Below are 15371 nucleotides of genomic sequence, written 5' to 3'. Positions count from 1 at the left end.
GCCGCCCTCCGCCGCGTATGTGCCGAGGATTTGTCCCGTCGATGAAAATTGATTAAATATTAATGTTTTTACAACATTCCCCATTCTCTCTACTGCCTCTGCTGGAGGGAGAGCGACTATAAAACCAGGAATGTGGTTAGAAGTAAAAAAGCACTGCCTGCAAATTGTTTGGGTTTGGGTTGAAGTAAAATTGCACTCTCTCTCTCCCCCCCCCCCCCTCTCTCTTTCTCTCCCTCTCTCTCTCCCCCTCCTCTCCCCTCCCCCCCATCTCTCAACCCCCTCCCCCCCTCCCTCTCCCCCCCTCCTCCTCCCCCCTCTCCCCCTCCCTCTCCCCCTTCCCCCTCTTCCCCCTCCCTCCCCCCCCCCCTCCTCTCCCCCCTCTCCTCTCCCCCCTCTCCTCTCCCCTCCTCTCCCCCCTCTCCTATCCTCCCCTCTCCTCTCCCCCTCCACTCCATCTCCACTCCCCCCTCTCTCTCCGCTCTTTTTCTCCCCTCCCCCACCGTCCCTCCCCAAACCCCCCTCCCCTCCAAACACCACTACCTCCTTCCCTCCACCCTCCTCCCCCTCCCTGCTCCCCACCTCTCCCCCTCACCTCTCCCCCCCACCTCACCCCCTCTCAGCACACCCTCTCACTCCCCCCCCCTCTCCTCTCCCCCCTCTCCTCTCTCCCCCCTCCTCTCCCCCTTATCCTCTCCCCCCCCTCTACTCTCCTCCACTCCCCCCCCTCTTTCTCCGCTCTTTTTTTCTCCCCCTCCCTCCCCCTCCCCCACCGTCCCTCCCCAAACCCCCTCCCCTCCACACACCCCTACCCCATTCCCTCCACTCCCCTCCCCCTCCCCCTCCCCTCACCCCATACTTTTCCCCCTCTCCTTCCCCCCTCTCCTCTCTCCCCCCTCCCCCCCTCCCCCTCCTCTCCCCCTCTCCTCTTCTCCCCCTCTCTCCCCCCCCTGTCCTCAACCCCCTCTCCTCTCCCCCATTCTCTCCTCTCTCCCCCCCTCTATTTTTCTCCCCTCTTTTTCTTCCCTCCATCCCCTCCCCCACCATCCCTCCCCCCTAAACCCCCTCCCCTCCACACACTCCTACCCCCTTCCCTCCACCCTCCCTGCTCCCCACCTCTCCCCCCTCCCTCACCCCTCCCCCCCCTCCCTCCCCTCTCCCCCTCCCCTCACCTCCCCCCCCTCTCTCTCCCCTCACTCTCACCCTCTCTCTCTCCTCCCCTCCACCCCCCACCTTTTCCCTCTCACCCACCCTCTCTTCTCCTCCTCGCCATCCCCTCTCCCTCTTGCCCCTCTCTCTCTGTCTCTGTCTCTCTCTGTGTCTCTGCCCCTTCTCTCTCTGCCCTCACTCTCTACCCCTGCCCCCCCCCTCTCTAGATGTGACTGCAAGTTGGGGGCTATGCGTCAGTAGATAGGGTGATGGGGTAAAAGGAGCAAATTAATAATATTAATATAATATCAAGGGGGGTAATTAGCGTGAATGTGGGGAGGGGGGGGGGTAGTTAGTGTGTGTGATGCTGCATGCCGCCTCCCCCCCCACCACAACCGGACGTTGAGGGAACAGACCCAACGGGTCTGCACTTGGTCTAGTATTCATATATAAATTAAAACAATATTTGACTGCACTAATACCCGCAATTCTGATTCTCCATAGCTTCACAAAATCGACTGGTTACTTTGGCCCATATTTTTTTATTCTTTCATCACTCTTATTTTCTGCTCCAATGTTTCAAGAGGTCGCCCACCATTGATATCCTCAGTATTCATAATTGTTTGATCAGTGCAACATCAAAATCTCTTTTTAACTTCCAGTTCATATGAAGATGCCTACCTAACTTTGCAGAGAACATTGTGATTTATTATAATATCATCTGTACAACATGACTTGGTGCAGCAGTAGAGCTGCTGTCTTACAGCGCCAGGGGCCTGGGTTCGATCCTGACTGCGGGTGCTGTCTGTATGGAGTTTGTACATTCTCCCCGTGCCCTGCATGGGTTTTCCCCTGGGTGCTCCGATTTCCTCCCACATTCCAAAGACGTACAGGTTTATAGGTTAATTGGCTTCGGTAAAATTGAAAATTGTGCCTAGTGTGTAGGATAGTGCTAGTGTATGAGGATCGCTGGTCGGCGCAGACTTGGTGGGCCAAAGGACCTGTTTCCACACTGTATCTCTAAACTACACTAAACTAAACTATCTCTACACTAAACTACATTCATACTTCTGAAGAAGGATCTCGACCTGAAATGTCACCCATTTCTTCTCTCCAGAGATGCTGCCTGTCCTGCTGAGTTACTCCAGCATTTTGTGTCTACCCTACACAATGCCTGAAGATGTCTGACTCACTGTATATTCTAGGCATTTTTAAATTGTTTCAAGTTTTCAGGTTTTCCTGTCAAGGTTTGGATAAGAGGTAGATGCTGCCTGACCCGCTAAGTTACTCTAGCACTTTGTGTCTATTTGTGATATAAACCATAATCTAGTTCTTTGTAAAACGGCAACTCTATCACTGTGCCACTGTGCCAGCTGATATTCTACCTCATTTTCCTTATTCAACACTCCCATTTTCCTTGATCCTTGATCCTTTAATATCCAGAAAACTGCTGATCTTTGTTTTGAACACACCAGCTCTGCTCACTCAGGTTTCGTGAGAAGGCTGAACATCAGAACCTTGCCTAAGCGGGTGAAATTCATGAAATGTTATATTGGACAATATCTGCACTTCCTCTGCCCATTCTTTGTTGAAAGTGACTCTTTCCTTATGCTCACTTCTTCTCCCCCATCATACCAATTACAGATTCATTAGCCTAATTTCTTTGTTCAAGTCATTTATTTCACATATTTGGTCTCCCTTATGAGCAAGCTAGAAAATAATTAAAATAGAGCTAGCCAGAATTTAATTTCATGGAATTAACTAGTTTTCCAAAAATAGTACAGAATAATGTCACCCTAATCTTTGATTAAGTCCTTAAATATTCACTCTGCTCAACGGTTCAGTCTTTTGGCAACTTTTCTCCCCGCAGGTTTCACCTCAAGATAGTGCAGCCGTTGCAACCCTTTGCATTGTGCAGTTTACAACTCAGAGCCACCTGTCTTACCATCTGCTTCCAGTGCCACGGCCAATAAAACTCCCTCTCTTGACCTCTTGCCAACATATCATTTTTAATCAATGTAATATACAGCATCTCGGGCAATTTGTCCAAAAGAACATGTGATATAACGTATGGACTTTGTAGCTTGGATTACTCGTGTCATTGAAACAAGGTCAGTTCTTTCATGCTTTTTCAGGGCATGAACTGCCTAGTAAAACAAACAGTTCAGGCAGCAAAGATGCTCGATTTACACCACTCACCAATTTATTACAACAAAAAATGGATTCAGTTTAAGCCCTGCTGGAAAATAATTTTCAGTGGATTCAGAATGAACACATTTTTGTTCAAGGAAATTTTTTTAAAATCATATATGTATATACAAAAATATATTTAATGTACATGATGTAGTTCATGTTTTACAAATAGGGCAAAGAAACATAAAGAAAAAACAGTTAGTTCCAACAGATTATTATTCAAACAATTAATAACCAAAGCAAAGCAACTGATCAGATAGTGATCAATAAAGACAGAAACTACTGAAAATGCTCAGCAGGTCTGTGGAAATGTGTAGAAAGGGACTGCAGATGCTGGTTTATACCAAAGATAGACACAAAGTGCTGGAGTAATTCAGCGGGTCAGGCAGCATCTCTGGAGAAAAAGATATTTTGTGTTGGAAACCTTCTACAGACAGTCTGTGAAAATGTTCTTTCTATTTTTTTCCATTAAATCGGATTTCGATATTTTTCTTCTCATTAATTGATACTTGATGCCCAATAGCCGGTCACGTAAGGAAGCAGATATGTGACAATTCGCAGGTCACAGTGCAATAGTTGTAGGAATGCTCTTCCAAATAAAGAACAATGAATTCCCACCTCTCTTCCAGCTTTCTTTCCCCCCTACTATCAGTCTGAAGAAGGAACCCAATGCGAAGTGTCACCTATCCATGTTCTGCCTAGATGCTGCCTGACCCACTGAGTTACTGCAGCACTTTCTGTTTTGCTCAAGATTCCAACATCGGCAGTTCCTTGTATCCAAATGAATTTCCTGGCATGATTTTAAAATAGCCATATCACAGATGATGATTTAGATGGCATGCAAATCTGTATGCACAACACTCAACACTTCACAACCATTTTCAGATCCATAAGATTACGATCATTTTAGTCATTGTTTGCAAGACAAAATTGGCCACTGTGAGCATTGATTAAACTTCTACAGATGGGACACTCCAGGAATGAGAAAGAATATTTTCTTTGAAAATGCTGCAGTAATTACATTGCCTACACGCGCATGGAACACTCAGAAGCTAGCAGAAATTCAGTATTCCACAGACACAAATATATTGAAATCTATCAATACATCAAATACTACCTTTACAAGTGGAAATTTACTCTGCTCATGTAAATAGGGAATTTATCTATTTTACTTAAGAGGGTAGTAATTGCCCAGAACAACAATGGAACCAATGAATGAGGATTCAAGGCTGGTCCATGTCAGATGGTGTGGGTGATAAGCGTGAGAGATAACAGTAACAGATGAAATTTAATCAACCTTTGACATCAGACAGCTGGATTCCAATGGACACAAAAATGCTGGAGAAACTCAGTTCAAATATAGCCACAAAGTGCCGGAGAATCTCAGCATATTTAAGAAGGAACTGCAGGTGCTGGACAATCGAAGGTAGACAAAAATGCTGGAGAAACTCAACGGGTAATGCAGCATCTATGGAGCGAAGGAAATAGGCAACGTTTCGGGTCGAGACCCTTCTTCCTCAGAATCTCAGCAGGTCAGGCAGCCTCTTTGGAAAAAAAGGATGGGTGACGTTTTGGATCGGAACTGAAGGCTAAAGAAGGGTCCCAACCCAAAATGTCACCCGTCCTTTTTCTCCAGAGCTGTTGCCTGACCCACTGAATTACCCCAGCACTTGTGTCTATTTTTTATATAAACCAGCATCTAGTTCTTTGTTTCTACAATTTGGTTGCTTTAGATCATATGTATTTCTCTATTCCTAATCATAAGGTATTATCCACTAGGGGCATTGCAGCTCCGCCAACAGTCGGGCTGTTTTTTCGTCTTTTTTTGTTATTTTTAGTGCGTTTAAAAAGTTTGTATAAATGTTTTCCGGTTTGCTTTATGTTCGGGGGAGGGGGTCGGGGAAAACTTTTTTTTCCGTCTCTAACCTTGCCGGGAGATGCGATTGTTTTCCGGATCGTATCTCCGGTCGCTCTGCGGCCGTACATCATGAAGCTGGAGGCCTACTCGGACTGACTTGTTCCCCACCACGAATCGTGGACTTAACAACGGAGCCGATCCCTTGCCTGCGGACGTTACATCGAGATCTCGCAATCTCGGATACGCTGAGTCAGGAGCACCAACGACGCAAAGGTTGGACAAACCCCATCCCGGGGTCCGATCACCGGCACGGGGGAGCTGACAACCCCCCCCCCCCCGATGCGGGAGCTGATCGCCCCGACGCGGGCCCAAACACTGTCGGCTACGGAAGTCAAGATCATCCTGTCAACGGAAGGCTCGAGACCCCCGATCGCAGGAGACAAAAGAAGGGAAGAGATTGAACTTTTTTTTGCATTCCATCACAATGAGGAATGTGGAGGAGTCACTGTGGTGGATGTTTATGTTAAAATGTATTTTGTCTGTTTCATTGCTTTTTATTTGTTTGACTGATTTGGCAAATTAAATTCCTCGTATGTTTCAAAACATACTTGACGAATAAAGTATTATTGTATTGTATTGTAAACAGCTGCGTAATGAGCATTGAGATACAAGATACACATGCACACACTAACACATATTCCCTACCATTAAGAATATTTTCACCCATCACAGTTACTTGGACCTCAACAGAGTGCTTTGACGTGTAGGTTATCTCAGCACTGACATGAGCCACTTCACCGATCAACATTGGAGTGAGGAAGTCTGTTCGCTCCACACGAGCCAGCACAGCCACACTGCGTTCCTGAAAGATAGTGGAAAAGGGGATACTCGTTAATCACTAATGACGATTTCAGGAATAATGCATTTTACAAAACCATATTTGTTTTTCCCTTTCACTTTAAATCAATCTTTATTCTGAAATTTGTAATTTACAGGTTCCCTGGTCTTGAACTAATCCGGCATTAATTTATGGTAAACCAATCTCTTCATTGAGCTCCAATACTTGCGAACACCATGCTATCAGGAAGGAGATCGACTGTTGCAACTTCAATACCAAAATCAGATCCTCATTTAGTGCAAACGTCAGAGAGATAAGATAAAATGTGTGTGTGTACAACAACCGTACCCTAGAACACTAGGATGTAATTCAGGCTGAGATTTGTGTCAGCAGAAGGACCGTCTTCCAGATCAGAAATTAGATCAAAGGCTCTATTTATTGTTGATTTGAACAGAAGAAATCCCATGCCACCCCTTGAGGAGTTTCTGCCAACATTCCTTGTCTCTGACCATTGTTCTTTTATTTAATGCATTGTCTGTAGGAACTCACAATATGAATTGGTCATTGTTTTATTTTACTTCGGAGTCACGTGAGTGACTACGTGAAGACCCCGCCAGCACGCATGCGCGACATAGCGTCTCACGCAGGGCAACAGCGACGGGCAGGTGAAGAGCTCTCTCGTGGCAAACTTTAAAACGGGACCTGCAGGTAAGTTAATCTTATTCTGAGGTCGTTTATTTTGAACCCCTGCTGTGTTCTGTATCCCAGCAAACATGGACAAGGGCAGTAAAATTAAGAAGGTCGCGTCCCGTACGACTGTGGTGGACCAGGAAGGTTCCGGCAGTGGGGGGCGACCGACGGCACCGGGACCGCATTCCCTGCGGTCCACAGTTACCGACTCAAACACTGCACAGCCGAGCCCAATGCCACAAGCTGCTTAACTCGAACCAACGCAGCAAGTTGGAGGCAAGGCGAAGCCGAAGTCGGTCCGGCCGATAGACTCGGACAAGTTCGGTCAGGAGGACGCGCTGCCTGAGAGCAGCAACATTGACCGTCTATCCCGCATAGTGCGGTTGATGGAGCAGATGCTCCAGCGAGACTTGCACCGGGAGATGGAGCAAGCTTGCCATGGGAGTGCTCGCACACCCACAACAGCACCGTATTCGGCGTTGTCCATCGCATCTCCCTCGACGGAGGAGAGCGTTGGGGGCCAGGGCTGGGCTGGCCTGGAAGAGGGGCTCGTGGCTGAAGATACCAGCAGTGTGCTGGGGGTGCAGGACCAGGAAGAGCTGCTGGGAGTGGTCAACAAGTTTGCGGTACCACTGCAAGCGGGACAACCATTGCAGGCCAAACTGGCGGCCAGTATAGACTACCTGTCCTTCCACCCTCTCCAGGAACAGGTAGTCAATGAAACAATGGACAAATATATACCTCCGGAGAACTGTATCTTGCTAAATGTACCAGCCGTCAACAGCCAAATCTGGGGGTACATTGGGCTGGGCATAAGGGCCCAGGAGGTGAAGCTTCAGAAAGTATTAAAACTTCTGACTTCAGCCATAACGTCCTACGCTCGTTCCGTTGATGGGGTCGAAATGACGGATAACCAGCAGGACACACTGGCCCTACTGTGTAATACACAGTATGAAATAAACTGCCTGCGGAAGAACGCCATCAAACCTGCCCTCAACCCCAAATTCGTAGGGTTGTGCAAAACTGCAACTGCACAGCCACAGATACTGCTGTTTGGAAAAGACCTGTCCAAACAAGCAAAAGAACTGGACGAAGAGTATAAAGCCATTGGGCTTATGAGGGCAACTGCAGGAACGAGCATAACCACACACCCCAGTCGGTAGCACCCCAATGCATCCACCAGCAGGCATCAACACCGCATGAGGGCCGCACTTCAACCACAAAGGTCTTTTTTAGGCCACGGCCCAGAGCGGCCCTCATGGAAGATGCGCCAACCCCACACTCCGGCGTCTCGACCAGCGAAGAAACAGAGGCTGAAGAAATGAACATACCACCGGTAACCATGGAGGTAGATGGGTCTGATTCCTTCCAGAACATGCAAGGTGTAGGTCCTGTACTAACAGGGGGAAGGTTACACTTGTTTTGGGAAGCATGGAGGACTATTACATTTGATAAATATATACTACAAAGTATTCAGGGATACAAAATTGATTTCATCCAAAAAAGTATGCCGCCAGTTCAACATGTACCTGACAGGGAGTTTGTACTCTCACAATGGTAAAAATTTGAAGGACATGCAGAGCTGGTGAGGTTACATGCTTAAGGAGTTATAGAGAGAACGGAGCATGACTCTCTGGAATTTGTATCGAACAGTTTTACAAAAACCAAGAAAGATGGTGGATGTCGCATCATCATTGACTTAACTAGACTGAATACTTTTGTTAAGTATATACATTTCATAGAAACACAGAAACATAGAAATTAGGTGCAGGAGTAGGCCATTCGGCCCTTCGAGCCTGCACCGCCATTCAATATGATCATGGCTGATCATCCAACTCAGTATCCCGTACCTGCCTTCTCTCCATACCCCCTGATCCCCTTAGCCACAAGGGCCACATTTAACTCCCTCTTATTTCAAAATGGAAACATTTGTTAATGCCAAACAATTAGTTTCCGAAGGATACTTCATGGCATGCATCGATTAAAAAGATGCATACTATTCAGTACCCATTCATAAGGATCATCGTAGATACCTAAAATTTAACTGGATGGGGCAACCATGGCAGTATAAAGCGTTGCCTAATGGGTTAACATCAGCCCCAAGGCTATTTACCAAGATATTGAAACCAGCCTTGGCAATACTAAGGAAACAAAAACATATTGTTATGGCATATCTTGATGATATTTTGATTGTGGGGAAAACCCTGGAATTAGCTAAATCGGCGTAGCTACCAAACATCTGTTTTGAAACACTGGGGTTTATCATACATCCAGATAAATCTAAGTTGACACCATCCACAACTATGGACTATTTGGGATTCACAATTAACTCTGTCCACATGTCTGTAACATTACCAAAGGACAAAGCAACAGATTTGGTGGAAGCCTGCAACAAATTGATTGTTATTAATCAACCATCTATTCGACAGGTGGCAAAAGTGATTGGGAAATTAGTAGCAGCATTTCCAGGTACTCAATTTGGACCGTTGCATTACCAAAATTTACAAAGGGCAAAGGGGCAAGCTCTAAAACAACATGCAAGTCGTTTTGATCGACCTATGCAATTACCAGCCAAAGCAATTTTGGAGTTACAATGGTGGAAAGTAAACATTTGGCATAGTTCCAGCCCCATCGTTATCAGTAACCCATCATTCACATTACAAATGGATGCCCGTGCTCAGGGCTGGGGAGCAACTAACACTGTATCTAGTACTGGTGGTAGATGGAATATTCAAGAATCATCACTGCTACAGACACTGGGTATAAATTACTTAGAAATGTTGGGTGCATTTTATAGGCTAAAAGCTTACTGTTCAGCTATGCACCATTTGCATGTCCGCCTACAAATTGACAATACCACGGTGGTGGCTTATATTAATCATATGGGTGGAATAAAATCGATATTGTGTGACAATCTTGTCAACGCAATCTGGCAATGGTGTGTCGACAGACATATTTGGCTAACAACAACTTACCTACCAGGTAAGCTCAATACAGTGGCAGACCATATAACAATTACAGACACCAGGTAACGAAAATTTAATGACAACACCGAATGGATGTTGAACCACAAAGTATTTGCTGATATTACAATGCGGTATGGTACACCTGATATCGATCTCTTTGCATCCAGACTGAATCACCAGTTACCAACATATGTCGCTTGGGAACCAGAGCCTGAGGCAGCAGCGATGGACGCTTTTTCGCTGAATTGGGGAAAATTGTTTTTCTATGCCTTTCTTCCCTTCTGCCTCATCAGTCAGGTCCTACGCAAAATACAAATGGACTCAGCTTCAGGTATTTTGGTAGTACCCGATTGGCCTACATGGTTCCCTGTGGTCCTCGACATGGTCTCTGAACCACTCATGACCATTTCCAAAAGATCAGATCTTTTGGTCCATCCTGTTACGTGCGAATGTCATCTGTGCCATGACAGGATAAATCTGTTGGCTTGCAGAATTTGAAAAGACCTTTGTCGGATCTGGGATTATCGGACAGGACCATGAACATGATCACGGCGGCCTACCGAGAATCGACTAAGAATCAGTACCTCTCCAGCATTCGGAAGTGGGAAGCGTACTGCTCAAGGACTGGGGTAGCATACAAATCAGCTCCAATTACCAACATTCTGGAGTTCTTATCCAGCCTTCACTTTGATGAAGGACTGAGTTACAGCACTATTAACAGTGCTAGGAGTGCTCTGTCAGCATATTTATGGCAGGCACCGGGACAGCAGTCCATGGGATCTCACCCTCTAGTTACCAAACTAATGAGGGGTATCTACAACACCAATCCCCCCAGACCAAGGTACACCCAGATCTGGGACGTCAGTGTTGTACTGACATTGCTAAGGGGTTGGTCACCAGCAATGTCCCTGTCCCTGGAACAGCTCACACCAAAAACAGTCATGCTGATGGCTTTGGTCTCAGCGCAAAGGGTCCAGTCCCTATACAAATTAAGATTGGACAATATGAAAACTTCAACACAAGATAACCTTCGAGATCTTGGAGTTGGACAAACAGAGTAGACCGGGAACTTCGGGACTGAGTTTGGAATTCCGGGCATAACCACCTGACACACCTACTGCTTTATCTTAGGACAACAAAAGCCTTAATAGGAAGCGAAATGGCATTATGGGTTAGCTTCAAACAGCCTCACGGTCGGGTGTCAGTACAGACCATCTCAAGATGGCTCAGACAGGTTCTGTGGGCTGCTGGGGTGGGTACTGACATTTTTAAATCTCACTCCACCAGGGCAGCAGCAACATTGGCGGCCAGAAACATGGATGTACCAATGGACCATATCCTGGCGACAGCAGGATGGTCTACGGAAAAGACTTTCCAAATATTTTATAATAAGCCGATCGCCAAACCTGCAGTGTTTGCAGAAAGAATTTTAAGTTCTGCAATATAATAGTAAGATTAAACGAGAACTTACCAGTTTGAAGTTTGATCTTGATTTTATGAGGAGTTACGATGAGCGATTACGTGAAGAAGGGCCGTCCGTCTGCATGCGCGTCAATCTTCAAAGCAGCGGTGTTAAATCACAGATAAAAAGAAGACCTGAGAATAGTAAGATTGTGAAGAAACTAGAACTTCCATATGACCTTGATAGTATGAGGGTGGGAGCGGTGGGCACGTAATCGCTCATCGTAACTCCTCATAAAATCAAGATCAAACTTCAAACTGGTAAGTTCTCGTTTAATCTTACTATTTTACTTCGGAGTCACGTGAGTGACTACGTGAAGATTTTAAAGCTCTGTGATTTTACGCCGGTTACGAATCCAGGCGTCACACACTGAATGGATCGACCATGGATGCGTGTAATCATTAAAGCATTCAGACATTACGTAGTTAAGTAAACACACTGCTGCTTTAAATGAAAGAAAAGTTTAAAAAACTAGTTACCCCTCCCAACCTTGGGGGGAAACTAAGGGACAGAACTTAAAATGGTACGTGCAAACACCCCCAGTCTGGTTATGGGTTTGTTATAAAACCGGTGGACCATTATTTCATACGTCCATCCTGCAGCCACTAGATTGTCGTCAAAGGGCACTTCCATAGCTCTTGCTACCGACGTAGATGCAGCCCTGCTGGAATGAGATTTAACCATATAAATGTTTACTCCTGCTACCACCATTACCTCTTTTGACCATCTGGAGCTGATTTGAGTTGACACCTTTTGGTGTGTTTTTATTTATTTAGTTATTTTTTTATGGCTCTTGAGGACCGATTGTTCTGAGCCTCTGAGGTTCTCCGTAACTCTCAGATAGTGGTGTTAGTATGTTACCACACACACAACCGTTGGTCCTCTGGATATGCCAAGAACTGGGTCTCCATCCCTGGCATTCCTGGCCTGTTCTGTTTTATCAGGTTCCTGATTAGGAATGTTCATATTCAAGTCAAGTCAAGTCAAGTCAAGTTTATTCGTCACATACACATACGAGATGTGCAGTGAAATGAAAGTGGCAATGCTCGCGGACTTTGTGCAAAAAGACAAACAAACAACCAAACAAACTATAAACACAATCATAAACACACACTTTCACATATTAAATATTGGAAGGAAAAACGTTCAGTAGAGTTAGTCCCTGGTGAGATGGGAGTTTACAGTCCGAATGGCCTCTGGGAAGAAACTCCTTCTCAACCTCTCCGTTCTCACTGCATGGCAATGGAGGTGTTTGCCTGACCGTAGCAGCTGGAACAGTCCTTTGCATGGGTGGAAGGGGTCTCCCACGATTTTATTTGCTCTGAAGTTGCACCTCCTGTTGTATAGTTTCTGCAGGGGGACGAGTGAAGTTCCCATGGTGCGTTCAGCCGAACGCACTACTCTCTGCAGAGCCTTCTTGTCTTGGGCAAGATGGTAATATTCCCAAACCAGATGGTAATATTTCCGGACAAGATGCTTTCCACAGCCGCTGAGTAGAAGCACTCGAGGATCCTCGGAGACACTCTGAAGTTCCTCAATTGCCTGAGGTGGTAAAGGCGCTGCCTTGCCTTACTCACGAGTGCTGCGGCGTGTCCATGTCATATCCTCAGAGATGTGGACTCCCATATATTTAAAACAGCTCACCCTATCCACAGTATCCCCATTTATCCTCAATGGAGTGTACGTCCTCGGATGATAATAATAATAATAATACATTTTATTTATGGGCGCCTTTCAAGAGTCTCAAGGAATCTTACAAAAATTTAGCAAGTAGAGGAAAAACAGGTAAGGGGAACGAACTAAATAGTAGAGACATTACTAGTACACAAATTAAAGACAGCATTCAATTCAAAACACAATATGAGGCAATTCAAGCACAGATGAAAAGGGAGGGGGACGTGGGGCAAACGATAGGCAGAGGTGAAGAGATGGGTCTTGAGGCGGGACTGGAAGATGGTGAGGGACACGGAATTGCGGATCAGTTGGGGGAGGGAGTTCCAGAGCCTGGGAGCTGCCCTGGAGAAGGCTCTGTCCCCAAAACTGCGGAGGTTGGACGTGGACGGAGAGGCGACCGGCTGATGTGGATCTGAGGGACCGTGAGGGTTGGTAGGGGGAGAGGAGGTCAGTGAGATATGGGGGGGCCAGATGGTGGAGGACTTTGTAGGAGAGGATCAGGATTTTGTAGTTGATCCGGTGGGAGATGGGAAGCCAGTGAAGTTGTTTAAGGACTGGAGTGATGTGATGCCAGGATTTGGTGTGGGTGATGAGTCGGGCGGCTGCGTTCTGGACCAGTTGGAGTCGGTTGATGTAGGTGGAGCTGATGCCAAGTGAGTTGCAGTAGTCCAGTCGAGAGGAGATGAAGGCATGGATGAGTCTTTCAGCAGTGGGGGGTGTGAGAGAGGTGTGAGAGAGATGATGTGCCCTCCTAAAGTCCACGATCAGCTCCTTCATTTTTTTGATGTTCAAGAGGAGGCTGTTGTCCTGGCACCAGAGTGCTAGATCAGCCACCTCCTCCCGGTAGGCCTTCTCATCGTTGTCTGAGATCAGGCCCACCACCACAGTGTCATCAGCAAACTTAATTATTGAGTTGGAGCTGAACCTAGCCACACAGTCATGTGTGTACAGGGAGTACAATAGGGGGCTGAGGACGCAACCCTGGGGCAATCCTGTGCTCAGGGTGAGGGACTTTGATGTATTCCCTCCCATCTTGACTACCTGAAGCCTGGCAGTGAGAAAGTCCAGGGCCCAGGCACACAGGGTGGTGTTGAGCCCTAATTCCAGTAGCTTCCCTGCCAGTCTGGTGGGGACTATCGTGTTGAAGGCTGAACTGAAGTCTAAGAACAGCATCCTCACGTAGCCCCCCTTCTGGCTGTCAAGTTGAGAGAGAGCGATGTGCAAAACCTGGGAGACCGCATCGTCCGTGGATCTGTTCGGACGGTATGCAAACTGCAACGGGTCCATGTTGCGAGGGAGGAAAGCGCAGATGTGTTTCTTCACCAGCCACTCAAAGCATTCCATGACTACCGAGATAAGGGCCACTGGTCCTTGGTGTTCACGTAGTCCAACCGTAGCTTTTGCAGTGTCTGGACTCTTTGTCAGCATACCACCTTCAGGATTAGTTATAGACGGTCCCCACTGTCAAAGTAGGGTTAGTACCATGCTCACATCCCATGTGTCCGTGTACCTTGGCCTTGGTCTTAAATTGTAAATTCCCTTCATGAATTTTGTTGTAAAGGGGTGCGTTCCTATCGAACTGTGCCCTGCTTCCAGCATCAGATAGGAGGAGAGTGCGCCTCTGGCACTATAGATTGCACTATAACTTTGTTTATAGTTATAGTACAGTTGATAGGAACTCCAAGACATCCGTTATCCGAACTGTGTTGCATTTGTTCGGACAGTCCTATGCCTTGAAATGGCCTCCTCAGAATCTGCAAACCAACAAGTTAATGCGTTCATGTAGTGGATGATTGCTCCCTGTAACTGGGTTCACTAGGAGGTCCCTGCTCTTTGGTACGGCCATAACTGGTTGGACTATAACTCCCAAAATATTTGGGGACCAGGCTTGTGTAGGCCAATCTGGCACTACCAATATGCCTGTGGCTTAGTCTTGCTTGATTTTTGGCAAGCATCGGTTTGCGAAACAAATTGGCGGAAAGCATACATAAACATTCCTCCCCAATTGAGGGAGAAAGCATCCACTGCCTTGCTCCTGGATCCAGCTCGCAGGACACATATCTGGGTAACTAATGGTTTAGTCTAGATGCAAAACGGATCAACATCTGGTATGCAAAATCGTGTAGTTATTTTGTTAAATACTGTCTGATTCAACATCCATTCTGTGTTGTTATTAAACATTCGTGATCCAGCATCTGTCACCGTGTTATATCTACCTCGTAGATTTCCCAAATATTCCTCTCAATACACCAGTGCCAAATGAGGTTCGACAATCTGTCGTAAGATACAGATTTTACACCACCCTTGTTAATGGATATATGCCACCGCAGCGGTGTTATCAATCTGAATTTGAACAAGCACCGGTTGCATATCGCTACAAAGAACCTTGAGTCCATATTGTGCCCCCAACAATTCTGGGTAATTGATTCCATGTTTTGGGGAATTACAGACTCCTGCTCATTCCATCTGCCCCCACAGCTCTAGACTGTGTTGGTGGCTCCCCATCCTTAGCCGCTTGCATAGGTCTGAAGAACCCCCGATGGC

General features: G+C 46.5%; 1 protein-coding gene across 2 annotated transcripts in view; it reads right to left on the bottom strand.

The window, feature by feature from the left end:
- The window catches only part of acot7 (acyl-CoA thioesterase 7), a 406168-nt gene that overhangs the window by 245656 nt on the left and 145141 nt on the right, over nucleotides 1-15371 (bottom strand). For both annotated transcript variants that reach the window (XM_055659683.1, XM_055659684.1), the window contains exon 3: nucleotides 5903-6059. In XM_055659683.1, the coding sequence (XP_055515658.1) occupies nucleotides 5903-6059 (157 nt within the window). The remainder of the gene's footprint in view (nucleotides 1-5902; nucleotides 6060-15371) is intronic.

The sequence above is a fragment of the Leucoraja erinacea genome, chromosome 30 (assembly GCF_028641065.1).
Source record: "Leucoraja erinacea ecotype New England chromosome 30, Leri_hhj_1, whole genome shotgun sequence".
Lineage (NCBI taxonomy): Eukaryota > Metazoa > Chordata > Chondrichthyes > Rajiformes > Rajidae > Leucoraja > Leucoraja erinaceus.
Note: the sequence above shows the minus strand (reverse complement) of the source record. Positions and strands in the feature narration are given on the sequence as shown.